The 15,130-nt window shown below is 38.1% G+C and overlaps 5 protein-coding genes across 8 annotated transcripts in view; 3 read left to right on the top strand and 2 right to left on the bottom strand.

Moving 5' to 3' along the window:
• Positions 1-1,366, top strand: part of LOC105266705 (leukocyte receptor cluster member 8 homolog) — a 5,957-nt gene extending 4,591 nt beyond the window's left edge. The window contains exons 5-6 of the mRNA XM_011305066.1: positions 107-314; positions 551-1,366. Coding sequence (XP_011303368.1) covers positions 107-314; positions 551-713 — 371 coding nt within the window. The 3' untranslated portion in view covers positions 714-1,366. The remainder of the gene's footprint in view (positions 1-106; positions 315-550) is intronic.
• Positions 1,367-1,416: 50 nt separating this feature from the next.
• The window catches only part of Pka-R1 (protein kinase, cAMP-dependent, regulatory subunit type 1), a 42,546-nt gene continuing 28,832 nt past the window's right edge, over positions 1,417-15,130 (bottom strand). The window contains exons 2-6 of one of the 2 annotated variants that reach the window (XM_011305038.1): positions 4,548-5,292; positions 3,341-3,650; positions 2,399-2,665; positions 2,112-2,315; positions 1,417-1,767 (exon numbers count right to left, since the gene is read on the bottom strand). In XM_011305038.1, coding sequence (XP_011303340.1) covers positions 1,595-1,767; positions 2,112-2,315; positions 2,399-2,665; positions 3,341-3,650; positions 4,548-4,715 — 1,122 coding nt within the window. In that variant the 5' untranslated portion in view covers positions 4,716-5,292 and the 3' untranslated portion in view covers positions 1,417-1,594. Of the gene's footprint in view, positions 1,768-2,111; positions 2,316-2,398; positions 2,666-3,340; positions 3,651-3,753; positions 4,071-4,547; positions 5,293-15,130 lie in introns of those variants that run through there. The other variant, XM_011305039.1, reaches the window with a different exon arrangement.
• On the top strand, positions 5,504-6,430 carry LOC105266692 (uncharacterized). The gene is made up of 4 exons (XM_011305040.1): positions 5,504-5,770; positions 5,847-5,956; positions 6,048-6,146; positions 6,248-6,430. Exons 1-4 carry the CDS (start codon positions 5,558-5,560, stop codon positions 6,411-6,413), a joined length of 588 nt encoding a protein of 195 aa, XP_011303342.1. The 5' UTR covers positions 5,504-5,557; the 3' UTR covers positions 6,414-6,430.
• Positions 6,418-10,126, bottom strand: LOC105266693 (uncharacterized). The gene is made up of 10 exons (XM_011305041.1): positions 9,830-10,126; positions 9,387-9,571; positions 9,133-9,317; positions 8,596-8,815; positions 8,345-8,514; positions 7,988-8,155; positions 7,689-7,915; positions 7,289-7,491; positions 6,953-7,218; positions 6,418-6,813 (listed from the first exon to the last, which is right to left on the bottom strand). Exons 1-10 carry the CDS (start codon positions 10,005-10,007, stop codon positions 6,435-6,437), a joined length of 2,181 nt encoding a protein of 726 aa, XP_011303343.1. The 5' UTR covers positions 10,008-10,126; the 3' UTR covers positions 6,418-6,434.
• LOC105266694 (stearoyl-CoA desaturase 5) lies at positions 10,507-14,700 on the top strand. 3 transcript variants are annotated; one of them, XR_892182.1, is made up of 6 exons: positions 10,507-10,847; positions 11,376-11,506; positions 11,576-11,781; positions 12,173-12,358; positions 12,445-13,228; positions 13,752-13,840. XR_892182.1 is itself a non-coding variant. In XM_011305042.1 (6 exons), the coding sequence occupies exons 1-6, from the start codon at positions 13,219-13,221 to the stop codon at positions 14,602-14,604; spliced, it is 1,041 nt and encodes a 346-aa protein (XP_011303344.1). In that variant the 5' UTR covers positions 13,119-13,218; the 3' UTR covers positions 14,605-14,700. The 3 variants fall into 3 exon arrangements, 2 of the variants coding, with proteins under 2 accessions (XP_011303344.1, XP_011303345.1); XM_011305042.1 differs by lacking the exons at positions 10,507-10,847; positions 11,376-11,506; positions 11,576-11,781; positions 12,173-12,358 and adding exons at positions 13,298-13,483; positions 13,564-13,694; positions 14,032-14,217; positions 14,283-14,700 and having other exon boundaries at positions 13,119-13,228; positions 13,752-13,957; XM_011305043.1 differs by lacking the exons at positions 10,507-10,847; positions 11,376-11,506; positions 11,576-11,781; positions 12,173-12,358; positions 12,445-13,228 and adding exons at positions 13,304-13,483; positions 13,587-13,694; positions 14,032-14,217; positions 14,283-14,700 and having other exon boundaries at positions 13,752-13,957.

Here is a 15,130-nt window from a genome sequence, read left to right as displayed (position 1 = left end):
TAGCTTAGCCCCGATATGTCCGTGACCTATAGCCTGGCCTCTCAGCAGCTGACTTACCTTATCTTACCTGCCGAATCATCTCAAAATTGTTGCTCTTGTGACGCAGATCTCACCACGATAATGGCAGACTTGACTCCTCATGATAAATCCCACGAGTGCATAAAGCACGCGTTGTGCGTTCGGTCTGCCTGGTGGTTGGGTAATTATCACGTATTCTTCAAGCTGTACAAAGAGGCACCATGTATGGCTGGTTTCCTCATGGACTGGTTCATAGCAAGAGAGCGAAAGCTCGCTTTGAAGACCATGATTAAGTCGTATGTATTACCTCACTTTTACACTAATCAATCCTTATTGTCATCTTGCCTAATGGTACTCACAGACTACGGGGCGGAAATAAATCCACCTGTACGTCTAACGACTTAAAGATGTTCTGTTTCAGGAAAGTGTTTGCTGCACCCTATTATACCAATTCCCCCCCCTCTGCCCCTCAATATTCTCAGTATTTTCCCGCCCACCTAAAACTAATGATTTTATTTCTTCTGCTGTTTAGCTATCGACAAAATTTGGCAGTTGATTTCATCGTTGCGGAATTGGCCTTTGAATCATTGGACAAGTTTTATGAATTTGTGACAGATTTTGGATTAATTTATGCCGATAATGAGCGTCAGCTTCTCGATTGCAAGGCAAGCACTGGCTCTATTGGTGCTTGGTGAAAAATAATCACCAATTACTCGAAAATGTTCTTTTTAATCCTTAATCGTCCACAAAGCACAAAAAAAATATTACAGAAATTAACCTCGGGCTGTACATAAAACAACTGTACATACGTGTTTTATTTGTTATATATGTATTCGTTATTGCATACATATGTATCTATACATGACATCGCATTTTCATCCCATCGAGAAGGTCGAGCTGCCCCGTCACCATTTTCCAGGAGTTCCTTGTTTAATCAACGTCTGATTAACGAAGGATTATTATTAGGACGATGATTGGGCTGAAGGAGAAATAGTTACGGTTGGGAATCGGTTTTTGGTACACCAGGGCCTGGACCAGAAATACCCTGGATATGAGGATTGGACTAGGTCCAGGTGATTCAAGACTATCACAAGAAGGACGGAGGGGACCTGGATTTCTCCAGAGGACATTTATCACTGGAAACCAGACAAATCAGTGGGATCTCTATTAATAATTTTTTAAAATTTTATCTGGAGTTTCAAACACCCCAAGGAACTCCAGAGGCGAGAGGACACTTCGAGGTGAAGCCACAATTGCGATTAATCATGGATTGAGTTGAGTTACACCTGTACCTGCGATCGGAGTTCGTAATGTGCATAAATAAAGGCGATTTTCATTCGTTCATTAATTTCTAATTTATACATTTTTTTTTTTATGAAAAGTTAGGTGTCGAGATCGTTCACTAGAATGATATTTATTACGGATAACGATACAGTATGAATTTAACCCTTGGCATAATCGATAGATCATGAGGATATTAATAAAATATTAAAATTATAACAATGACATGTGTAACGATTTTGAATTATTGGAGGGGAAGGGCTTTACACGACTCAGTGAAAGTGAAATATTTGTCTTACACTGATAGGGAGACGAAACTGTTGTACTGGGTGATGTTTCGTTTTAGGATGTCAGCGCACAGACCCAGAACACGCTCAAAACGTGCCCTATCGAGCTTCACGCATTTTAGGGGGCCACGGGCTATCACCGTTGCTGCCCTTGGCCTATCCAGGAGCAGTGCTATTTCACCTGGAAGGACAATATTAATGGAATCTAATGCTCTATCTACTCTCTCCCCCCCACCTCCCCCTCACTAATCTCTCAGCACTTCCCTTCGTTAATCGATTGATAGAAAAGCTAATCTTTATTATCTCCTCAAGTCTCTGATGAAGACTTAAATGCAATTAAAATGTATAAAGTTAAAAATTCAAAAGTGAAAATTCAATTGACTATTTTGTGGGTGTAATTAAGGTGAGAAGAATTTAAATATCGAGTAGAATTTGAGGGCAGAAAATAGAACGAAGGTAATGGTGTAGAGCATAATTTAAATATCAAATTAGTGTGAATACGAAATGAAGTTGTGAATAACTTACCGAAGTAGTCAGACGGTCCAAGTCTTCCAACTTCCGTGGGCTCCTCCCCCTCGCTCCTCTGCTGCAGTACAACAGCAGTACCCTCGACAATAATGTAGAAATCCTCACCAGGTTCGCCCTGTCTCACTATTGTTTCGCCATCCTCAAATACCACGGGTTCAAGGGCATCAGCAACGGTCAGACGTTCCCACTTATCCAGCGATTCTAGATCAAGACAAACAATATCATAAATTCAAACAATTTACAAATGTTTAAAATCGAGATAAATATTGATTAATAATACTAACCGAGAATAGAGACCCTTGATAAAAACTCCTCGTACATTTTTCTCTTCCTTATGGTAGAGCCCATGAGAATACGACGATAGGAATCACGATCGATACCCCATAATTTAACGTCTGTTTTTGCTCTGACTGTTGCGGCACGTGGTGTACCGTAAATCAATGCCAATTCACCGAAACTACCCCCTTCACCTATCGTTGTCACGAGCTCACCATTAACGAATATCTCTACTTCACCCTGATCGATAACGTAGAAGTTGTCACCCTCGTCACCTGGAAGAATTTTTTTTTATTCTCTAGATCGAAAGCCGGATTAGATAAAATATGAAACTAGAGCAGAGATGTCGGATTGCTTTCGTGTCCGTGAATTTAAGACCAAGGAATGACTTTTACATTTTTTTTAACTAGGGAAAAATCGCACTCCATTTTTTTTCAGTATATGCATCTATAAATATGATTTTTTTAACAACATTATAATGTATATAAAAATATATTGTGTATATATTATAATTGATTAAAAAAAAATAATTTCCATATAAGCTAATGTAGAGGATAAAAGGTGATTTAAAAGGAGAATTATTATTCTAGATATTCTCCGGCTTTCTCAATTTCCAAGAATATTTCAAAAATATTAGACGTGTTTTGCACCCGAAAAATCGATAACTCATGAATCACCCGAGAAATTTCAGTGTTATCAATAAATTATGACCGGAAAAAAATCGATAGAGTAAACAAAAAATTCCGTATTGACTCGATGAAATATGAAAGAATATTTCTTCTACAAATAAAAACATTTGAGGAACTAAAAAGGAACGAAAAAAAAAAAATCATTGACGCACGTTTGAATAATTAATGTGGGCCTTCCCAAAAAAATAAATTGACCGAACATTAAAATTTCTTCAGATAAACGATTTTATCATTGAAATAAATTATAACATTAATGCTCACCTTGGCGAATGATGGGCTCACCAGGTAGAAAAGTAACGGGAAACATGGCATCGAAAATATCGGAGCGTTCGTTCTCATCGAGATGAGCGAAAAGTACATTTTTGGCAATAGCCTTGCTGAGAGCTGCCATTGTTTTATAATCCTTGGGTACGACCTTTTTCACATAACTAGTGGCATCTTCCTCGGAGACAGGCTCCGCAGAAATTCCACCACGTCGTCTGGGCACCTGGGGTCCCTGCGGACCCCCAGGTAAATCCTCGATGTCCTCAGGGCTCGTCGCAATCTGCTGCTTCGCATCCTGCGCCTGTTCCTGCACATTTTCCAAAATAATAACATTTTAAAATCCCAATATTTTATGTAATCCCGAGAATCTAGTATAACACATCTAATAATAGCTCCATGTTTTTGTGTACCTCTTCCATATTCTCAACTGGTTTTCGACGATTGTAGACTTTGTTTCCGTAATTATACTATTCCACGACTATCGATTTTAATTTAACTAGAAGCGATTGATAAATTGAAATGTTTTTTTTTTTCACGCACAAAACACCTGACCTTTCCCCTCACAAGTTTCTCACACCGCGGTGATAATATTGTCCATCCTCACGTGATAATTTATTATGTTTACCCGATTTTTGAGAATTTTATCCCGCGAACGACTTTCCCACCCCGCATTTCACCCACAAATGCGGCATTCGTGTTTGTCGACTAGTTGGAGAACCCCCGACAACCCCCAAGAGATGGATTTACAACCGGATTGGCTGAGGTGTCACTTGAATGTTATATTTCGAGCATATTCTAAGATTAGAATAACGCTTCCCCCCGAGCTATCATAAAACCGAGGGGACTCTTCAGCCTCTCTTCCACCTACAGATTCATAATTCTCGTCTTTTTGTCGGAAAAGAATATAAAGAGACAGCGCGCGCACGTGTGCATACCGCATTTTTTTTTTTTACTCAGAATAAAAAACCCGTGGTACAATCTCGAGTTAATTGACCAGTGATAATTACGCAATTATGTATACATCCAGGATTTCATTGACATCCCGGATTTTTTTTAAATAAAATTTATGAGGTTTAAAAATATTTTTTACTGAATTCAAAATGACGTATTTATTAAAAAAAAAAAAATCGTTTGTTTGGTGTTGAATCGTGAGGATGAATGGAATTTTTTTATTTTTCAAAATAAAATGTCAAATAAAACTTACCCTCTCTAGTTTTTGAAAATATTCACGCAGAAATGAGATTGGATTCTGTGGTCTACCAACGCACAATTGTACAATACAATCCTTGAGTACCTGCTGGATATTGTGCCTCTGTACGTACTCCTCGCACTCCCGTAAACTCTGCTCCTCCTCAAGATTAGTCGCCATCATTTATCGATAGTAATTATCCCCGAGTTATCACCACTGATCACTAATCCGATGACATCCGCGTTATGCACAATGTCACTGCAATATTTTCCGAGTGTCACCTGTTTTTTTTTTTATTCTCACGTTGAATTGACGATTAATTTCACTTCACAATTCTACGCACCAAAAAATCACATCAAAACACAACAGCTGCGATGAGGTGCATTATTCGGGCTTCAGCCTTGAGTTGTTGTCTTAAATATATATATATTTTTTTAATGGATCACGACACGGATAACTTGAAGAGACAATACACTGATTTTACCGAGAGGTTACTGAGGTGTACACATTACGTACACAGGGATTATTGTCTAGTTACTTGGGGCCCAGCCAATTGTCGGTAAATAATGGCTGAAGTACCCAATGATATTTTTCGTTTATCTACGGGTATTTGCTCTTATTCGGGTAATGCTGACAATCAATAACAAGATGATGCCAACGTGTATGGAAAAATCACTGAATAAGTGACAGATAAATGTCCCTAGGAAAATTGAAAATTCTCCATTACCGACTGCCAGTAAAACCATCCGCGCAATTCAATCTGCAACAGAAAATACATTCATCATTAATTATAAATCATTGAATTATTCATATGAATAGTAATCCATCAATAAATTAATTATCAAATTGATTGAATCCATTAAGATGTCAATCGCTCCTCTGAACATTGTCAAAAGTCAACAACAGTCTTTCATTTTTTAAATGTCAATACCTCTCTAATTTCTATTTTTACAATGATTATTAATTTTTACTTGATATTATTATCCATAAATTATCGAGTGACAAGTTGTGATAAATCGAAAATTATGTGGAGCAATTCAAAAGCATGTGGAAAAATCGGTGAAATTGATTCCACGAATGGTGTAAAGAGGAATGAAATAACGATGGAGCACAATTGTGGGGTCATAGGTGTTGGAATAGTACAAAAAATTGCGTACAACGAGCGTGAAGATCACATGCACATGACTTTCTCATCAGCCTGTATTAGATGTGGCCTTTGTCTCGCGATTGCTGATAAGGTCAGGGGTGGCATAAGGAAATATACTCATATGCAATATCATTTTTAATCACTTTTAATATTGCATTTATTCTTAGATTGATAACATTAGGCTCACCTTGTACGATACGAAATCATGTGATTCATATCGAGGAAGTGCAGACACTGGGGTCAGATTATCGACGATCTGTGAAAATTCTTTTTCAGAGTAATTAATATCTCCAGCTTCCTGTTTTTATTATTCTAAAGATCATCACTAAGAATTCATTGAAATATATCCTCTAAAATTATTTTTTTAGCTTCAGGTTGAGGGAATTGCGAGGGAGACGATTTATCGGTGAGAATATCCCCGGGTCAATAATCATTAAATCCTCTGGAGATGGATTGTGGGGGGAGAAGTAATTTTTTTATATCAATTACTCCAGATAAATGAAAATTCAAGCGGTTGAATTTTGAATGATTGAAACACATGTTCATTCTCATTTCATATTCAATTCAGGTTGCGAGATAAATGCGAGGAAATCCTGACAACGATCGAACCCGAGGATTTATTGAAACATTTGAGAGATCGATGTAAAACTCGTGACACCAACCTCAGAGATATTTTATGCCAGGGTAGGATGGGAGCTTCGAGGGACTGCCGAGGAATATTTATCCCCCGATGAATATTATTTAATAAATAAACCTCAGTGATGAAATGGAAAAACTCGGGGTTTAGCGATCCTATTGAATTTCCCCTCAACTCTCGAATTCACCCGCCACCAATTAGCAGACAGACCCGGCGATTGATTGATTACCCTGAGATAATTTCCTGGTGGTAATTTCCTCCGGGACTTGACACGACCCGTGATACGACCGATAAAAATTCTCCTCTGATTCCAGATTCTCTCGATGACTCCCAGGAAGAGGGAAGTAACGATACCGATCGCTAGGATAATAAACGCCGAGTAAACATCAGCAATTCTTGCACTGTGAAAAGTCGTGAGGGCTTGACATCTCGGCATATCCGGTAGCATCTTCTCTCTTATTTTGTCGATCACTCCGCGCTCTCCCATTTTCAAAATACTGCAGACAAATATATTTCAAATAAATCTGTAAAATTCTATTTATTTAAAAAAAAACACACTCCATACGATTATTCAATTGAATTGAATTTTGCAATTGAATGATTGAATTTTCACAATTGCGTAATTATCATGAGTACCTCAAATTGATAATTTTCTCGTAAGGGCTGTTCTGCTCCATTGGCAGTGCAACGGTTGTAAAAGTGTGTCTGATCTCAATTTCTTTGAGTGAACACCTCTCATGAATGAGTGAAGTCCTCAGGGCACGTCGTGCAAGGGTTGCACTTGCAAAAAACCCATAACCACCGCCAACAGCCCTCTGCAACCCCTTGCTCGTACTCAATCTCGACTCTCGTCCATTAAACGCCTTGATGTACAATTGTCGGAGTGCACTGTCATTCGCATTCTTGAATAAAATAATCAATTTAATTTATGATTAATCAATAGCTGACCCGGAATGATCATCGATTAATTACTCGCATGTACTCGTCATCCACGTCGCTGTAACCGAGTTTGAAATTATTGTGAAGAAGATCATCAAGGGTTTTTATTCCCGTCGCCTGGACCGATAAAATTGAAGTTATAAAACCAGCGTATGCGTTGTACGTCACCAGGGCGAATATCAAACTTGCCAGGAGGGCAGTTTTCCCGGAGAGGCTCGAAGGATTCCAGGGTGATCCTGAAAATCAAATGAATTCCACCATCGAATAAATGAGACAGCCATTCAATCGACAATATCTCGTGTCTCAGTTGTGCGATTTTGACAAATTAAATCACATTTTGAAGATCGAATAAGTGGCTTCAAAATCCAGCAAAAAATTCTTGAATCGAATCGGCCATTCTCGAGCAATGAACAATTGAAATCCACACGAATACCTTGCATGCACATAATACTGGTGCACCAGAGTGTGGCCTCTCCAATGCCAGTTTGTCTCCCCCTTCGTTCCCTGAACACATTATTAGTCGCATAATTTATCGACCCAATAGTAATAATGATAAATATCTGCATGAGTGCAACGCAGAATAACAAACGATTATTGAATGGCTGGAGAAATATGTCCCTCATTGTTCCAGATTCCGGTGGTCTTATGTAGATATTTCTCCTGAAAATAATTTTATTCACCTCTTTTTGTTATCAATATCTGTCTGCACGCTAAATTCATTCACTCACGTACGTGTAACGTATCAGAGGATGAGTAAAACTCATGTCCCGATGTAGATCCTCATTAATCGTGATGTAACCGAGCCCAATGTCCACAGCACCAGTGTACACGTCACCCAGAAGATTGCTCCAGACTTTGTTTGTCAGGGTCCCCAATTTTTCGTGCGCCACTATCTCCAGACTTTTTTTTTTCCCCCGAGAATCAAGAGATTTTTAATTAAAACATCCCCTCCTTAAATTTGTTAATCCACCACGACAATTAATTCAAGATAATTCATCGCACCACTTTCTCTGATATTTTATCAAATATCCGTTGGACTCTGCCTTCTGTCGATTTAAAAATATATATATAATTCAATGATGAATGTACCTAGCATTCAAACTGTGACCGAGAAATTGAATAAAATCATTCATGGGCTGAACTTCAATTGGCTCCTCTTCGTATGATGTTATTTCCCCGTTTTGATCGTCACTCGTGCCATTTAAAATTCCAACGACAATCGGCAGTTGAAAAAAATTATTCCTCAGAGCGATATTAATCTGAAAAATGTGGATAAATAATTCGCCATTATTTATCTGTCTCGTGAATGACTTTTTTACAAGTATTTGGCCGATGCTAACCGGAAGTTTGAGAACTGGTGCACCGGGATTCCAACACCCCAGGGGATCCACAACGAGACTCGAATTATCATTAATTCGTATTTTGTAAATGTGCACGAGATAGAATGATATCGATCGATTTTCCATCACCGAGTATTCCAGATTTTTTGTCCCATTACCAATAAAGTCATTTGAATTTATCCATTGAAAATTGTACATCTTCACATACTCGCGGAATCGTCTGTAAGAACTCATTAAAAATTTCATTGTCCCGCAATAAAAATTAATTCATCACTGAAGGGTTTAAATTATTCACCTCGACTTCCGCTTTACTCCATTTTTCAGCGAATATCTCACGATCCAAAGAAAATAGCTGAATTTTCGTCATGAACTTTTTTGTCAAGATGATTGAGACCCACAGAAAAAGTTATTACTAAAATTTCGCTATCTGCCTTCGATACCGAGATATTCATTAAAAACGAATCAATCGTTTGAATCGATGAGCAATTATGATCTTCTTCTGGTTTTTTTTTTTGTGTTTCCGGTAAAAATATTCACCTGTTTCGATAATTCGTCATCTCCTTTTTCATCTCATGAGCACTAGAGCTAGAAGTTGCAACAACAACATCTGAATTGATTCCAATGGTTAAATTCCTCAGGATCAAATCGATACTCGCATCATTGGGATCCGTTGTTATTAACAACCAAGATACATAATAATCAAATAGTCGTTTTGCCGATGCCTACAACAGTGAATGCTCACTTTAAAATCAATCCACATGATTTACTGAACAATTCTCAAATATTCATACTGTTTTTAAAACATTTTCCGCTGACGTTTGATTTAATCGATCGAGGAGAACGATTGCTCCAACTCGATGTCGTCGAATATTCAAGGCCTCGGATAGTTTATTCGTTAGTGTTGATTGAATTGACAAACTCATTCCTTCATCACTCAAACAGCTAATGAGAGTTCTCGCATAATACAAAATATCGTCTAATAAATAATGAAAAGATCATGAGACAATATATCAAGCGGTTCATCGATTTTACCAAATTTTCTCACGATAAAATCCATGGTATCGGCAAAACGAGTGGATTTATCCGAAAAACCGTCATAATATTTTTTGTAGACAATTAAATTACCCACAAAAAAGGTACATACAATTTTTCTCATGGGTCCACTAGATCCGGAGATACGATTAATTTTTTTCGTGCAAAGTCCTCAATCAGAGATAAATTATGATAAACTCACTATTCCCATTCGATAAATCATCAAACAGTACAATCTGCTCCCACGATCTGTACTTAGCGTACTCCACCATCAGTTGAAGAGTCAATGGTGATGGTGGAGGATGTATTAGTATCCCATTGCCATTTGAAATAATAGTAACAAGAATAATAGTGAAAAATTCACTATTTTTCATTTCCATATTTCCAACGAGACAGTGGCTTCACGTGCACTTTGATAAATGCCAGACAATTCACCATCAAGCCCTCAAGAACATCCTAGAAATAGTTAATGCACACCTGATGTGACGATCGATTGATTCCAAGATACCAATCATCGATTACTTGAAACATTCATTAATTGCTCTTCACATCATACTGGAGATTGCATAGCAACCCTCGAGGTCATTATCGCCTGATGTCATCCCTGGGGTTCACTAATGATTCCAGACAATGATTAAATAAATTAAAGATTTCCATTTTCCTCATTACTCATTCCTTATTTCCCATTGCTTTCCAGAAACTCATCCATTAGTTTCATCAAAAACTCGTTACGAGCTTGAATAATGCCACTTCTTTCTTTTCGGCTGATTTGGGAGCATTTCGAAATGGCTCACGTTGAAATCACCGGTGGACACTAGGATTGGGGTCAGTTATGTGCTATATAAGCATATTTGTCATGTAGTTCAACGAAAACATAAAATAATACATCAGTGTCTGTCTGCAATGCATTGCGATCACATCGGTGCAATCGAGGGTTTGGGGTCTTGTTGACTTGTCAAGTTTTTTTTTTTTTATTCTAACAGTTGTGCAAATCACATTTAAAATGTTGTCAACAGTTGACGCAAGGACACGTGTGGATGACAATCCAGCGGATAGTGATGATGGGATAGATGTAGTGAATGATAATATGAAAAAATGGTGGCAATTTCAAACTGAATTGATCTGGAGAAATATCATCGGGATCATTGGCTTTCATCTCGTTTCCCTCTATTTTATCATCACATTTGACTACAGGAAGGAGTTGTTCTTGTGTTTCTGGGGTAAGTGATCGATCTTCTCCGAGTTAAACCCAATAAGAGATACAACAGTGAAAAATCTGGTGTTCAATTTGACGGATTCAGTGATTTTTTCACACGCAGTGAAAGTTCTGTCAATTTTTTCAAGAATTTGAGAATAAAAATTCCGATTGAGATTATAAAATTACACTGAGTAATTGAATTGACAATTACACTGAGAGAAATATTCAATAAAAATTACGTGTATTTTCCGTAATTCTGGAGCGAAATGTGGTTGTCGGAAATTTTACGGAGCTGTCACGTAATTTTAATCTAAAGTCACGGAAATTTTCCGCGGTGTTCCGTAATTTTTATCTGAATAATCGGTCAAAAATAACGATACCGTCATTTAAATTTTTCGAATCAACTCCGTAATCGGTAAGTGAACCGAAAGTTCCGTAATTTTTACTAAATATTTCTCTCCGTGTAGTAATGTCTCATAAGAGATGTTACGATAGGTTGATAATTTTTTTTTTTCTGGCGATTGTAAATTCGATAATTTTCTGTCTTAAGCATTCGTCATGTGTCAATTGAGTGGATTTGGAGTGACCGGTGGTGCTCACAGATTGTGGACACATCGAGCATACAAAGCTAAATTACCACTACAAATAATTCTAGCTATTCTGTACGCATCCGCTGGAATGGTAATTTCGATGAATATTATAAACCATTGAATCAATTAATTAAATTTGATTTATTCTATAAATTCATAGAATCCAATCTACGATTGGGTCCGGGACCACCGAGTCCACCACAAGTATTCGGAAACCGATGCCGATCCCCACAACAGCAACCGAGGCTTTTGGTTTTCACACGTGGGATGGCTCATGATGAAAAAACATCCCCAAGTCCTCAAAAGAGGACGTACTCTCAACATGAGTGACATAAAAACCGATCCCGTTGTCACTTTTGTCGATCGGTAATTACCAATTGATCAATTACGATATCATGACATATAGTAATTAACGGCCCACGATAAACCGGATAAACCCTCCGATTTACGCGCGATCTATCTCAATAATAACATGTCAGCACTAAAAATTCCAAATGACAGAATTCCTCTTAATTACCGATTTATCTCGAAATCTATCGATTTTAGGTGGAAACGTTAATGAACTTTTCTGCAGTCGATCTAATCCCCGATAAAAAAGATCTCCTGACATTTCCGCCCAAAATCGGTAATTCCCGAGATCCACCGATTTTTGAAAAAAATAAAAATTCGATTTTTGGGACTTTCTCCCTTTGTGATTAATATCGAAAAAAAAAAAAAAAATAGGTTATGGATTTATTCAAGATGATAAAATTTTCAGGCACTTCACTCTCTTCAAGATAATCTTCTGCTTCATAGTGCCAGTTCTGATCCCCGTTTATCTGTTCAATCAAAATTGGCGGGCTACGATAATTTCCGAGTTATTCATCAGATACCCGATCGTTCTGAATGGCACATGGTCAGTCAACAGTTTTGCCCACATCTGGGGCAATCGGCCATACGACAAGTAATATATTTAAAAAATTATTTTCAATCCTCCCTCCTCCATTCCCATTAATTAATACCGCTTATTATTATTATTATATATTCCAGATCAATCAGACCAACCGAGAACCTCATGGTGGCAATAATGAGTGTTGGAGAGGGCTGGCACAACTATCACCACGTTTTTCCCTGGGACTACAAAGCCGCTGAACTAGGCTGTATTTATCTCAATCCCACAACAGCCTGGCTAAATCTATTCTCAAAAATTGGCTGGGCATACGATTTGAAACAGGCGTCACCCGATCTCATACGAAAAATCACGAAACGACGAGGCGACGGTACACACACACACACCGATACCCATGAAAATTTCAAAGAGACATAGACTACTCTATTATTCCATACCAAACACAAAGCGATAAGAAGCCCTTATCACTCCGTGCGAACAAGACTCACGAACGACTAAATCGTTCTGTATTATTACCTACATTAAGTTCTCTAATATTTTTTTTACTCTTTTGTAATCATCGATCACAATAAAGTACAATAAATAATAGAAAAACGTCAAAAAAAAAAATACGAAATAATAAATCGTCACATGTTGGATATCCCAAAGGAGAAGAGAAATAAAAATTACCGAATATTTTCCTTTTTAATACCAATTGATTAGTAGCCAATTGGTGATTGGTATTAGAGCGATGTCAGCTGATTCGTTATCTCGGTTCCTGCCTTTTTTCTTCGACCGTCGATCATCTTCCCCTCCCCTCCCAGAACTTTATAAAAGCAGGTTCGGGGGGTAGCGTCCCATTCTCACAGTAAGGTCTATCGGTTGATGGTGATCCCAGTGGGTTTCGACCTTCGTTGAACCAAGCACCAGGAAAGATGACAGTTTGTAAGTTCCATAATAATTGTTATTCATATAAATTATGAAATTATCATTACTGTGATGTGTTCTGAGCAGCTGACGTTAAAAATCGAGCTGACAATACCAACAGAAAATCTAGTGCTAAAACACCGGGTGGATGGTTCAAATTCAAGACAGATCTTGTCTGGCCAAATGTCTTTGGCTTTGCCATTTGGCATCTCATATCGTTATACTTCCTCATCACATTTCCATATCTCCAGTACAAAGGATTACTCCTGTGGGGTAAGATAATAAATTATCTGCTGGAGTTATTTAATCATATTCATTCGATTGATTATTCTGATTTTTCAATTGATTGATAGCTGTGGTCGTGTCGGAATTTCAGCTGCTGTCGATAACTGCTGGTGTCCACAGGTTATGGTGCCACCGCTCCTACAAAGCAAAAACTCCCCTTCGAATATTTCTCGCAATATGTTACATCTCCACCGGAATGGTAATCACATTAATTAAAAATAAAAATAATCAGAATAATTAATCAATGATTTTTCAGAATCGTATTTCACACTGGGTGAGAGAGCACAGAATTCATCACAAGCACGTGGACACTGACGCCGATCCCCACAATAGCCTCCGTGGTTTATTCTTCTCTCACATTGGCTGGCAGATGATGAAGAAACATCCGGATGTTCTCACCAAGGGTGCTAAGATCAATTACGATGACATGTCTGCTGATCCTGTCGTCGCTTTCTTTGACAGGTTAGCTTTTCCAATTGCACACCAAGAAGATGATCCTGCGATCGGTGATAATAAATCTTATTTTTACATTTCAGACACTTCGGCATCCTCAAGCCCCTCCTCGGCTTCATCCTCCCAGTGGTTATTCCAGTGGTTTTCTTCGGACAAGAGCTCAAACCCGCAATCATCACCCAGTGGTTCATGCGGTATCCTTACGTCGTCAATACCATGTTCTCGATAAACAGCTTTGCTCATGCTTTTGGATATCGTAGTTATGATAAGTGAGTATCGATTACTCGATCGTCAATGCCTGTTCATATTTATTGTATTGCTATTTATTATTCAGGACTATCAGACCAACGGAGAATGGATTCTTATCGTTCATCACCACTGGCGAGGGCTGGCACAATTATCACCACGCATTTCCATGGGACTACAAAGCCGCCGAACTCGGCAGTTTCTTCCCCAACAGGTGCACCTGGTGGATCAGATTGTGGTCAAAATTAGGACTTGCTTACGATCTGAAGGAGGCACCCGAGCACTCCATCAAGAGAATCGTTGAGCGCAAGGGTGATGGCACCCATCCCATTTGGATCCCCAAAGGTGATCCATCAGCTCAAGTCGAAGAAGTCATCGAGGAACATCCTTACATGTACATGGAGAGTTAGAACGACGACTATTGCTTATTTATATATTATCCCAATGTATCAGTATCCCGAATTTTAAAAGTAATTAATAATAAATAAATTTTTGTGGTAAATGAACAAGTGTTTTATTCGAATTTTCTCGATGAAAATATTTTTCAAATTCCGTTGACTTCCTTTTTGGCATCATCATCACTCGAGAGTAATAACCTCCGGACAAATTTTAAAAGACCAGACGATCAAATATTTGTCCTTGAAAAATTATATCATATGATTGGTCACGTAATGGAAAATTTCCAGATTGTCTCATTAATCATAAGATAAATCGGATTTCCGGAGTATTCTGTAATTTCGTTGGTCTAAAGACGGAGCACGTGATGGACCGATGAAGCTGTTGAACTCTGGTAGAAGGGGAGATAAAATTATTGCTTCATCGTCGCAAATGGTATTTATACTGTTGCAAAACTATAATTATTGAGTCCTTTCGGATTTAGTGGGTGAAGATTAGAGTGAATTATGCGACATCGTCTAGTGGGAGTTGAGAGACACC

The sequence above is a fragment of the Fopius arisanus genome, unplaced genomic scaffold, assembly GCF_000806365.1.
Source record: "Fopius arisanus strain USDA-PBARC FA_bdor unplaced genomic scaffold, ASM80636v1 scaffold00041, whole genome shotgun sequence".
NCBI classification, from domain to species: domain Eukaryota; kingdom Metazoa; phylum Arthropoda; class Insecta; order Hymenoptera; family Braconidae; genus Fopius; species Fopius arisanus.
The sequence above is the reverse complement of the archived record's forward strand: the minus strand, read 5'-3'. Positions and strand labels throughout refer to the sequence as shown.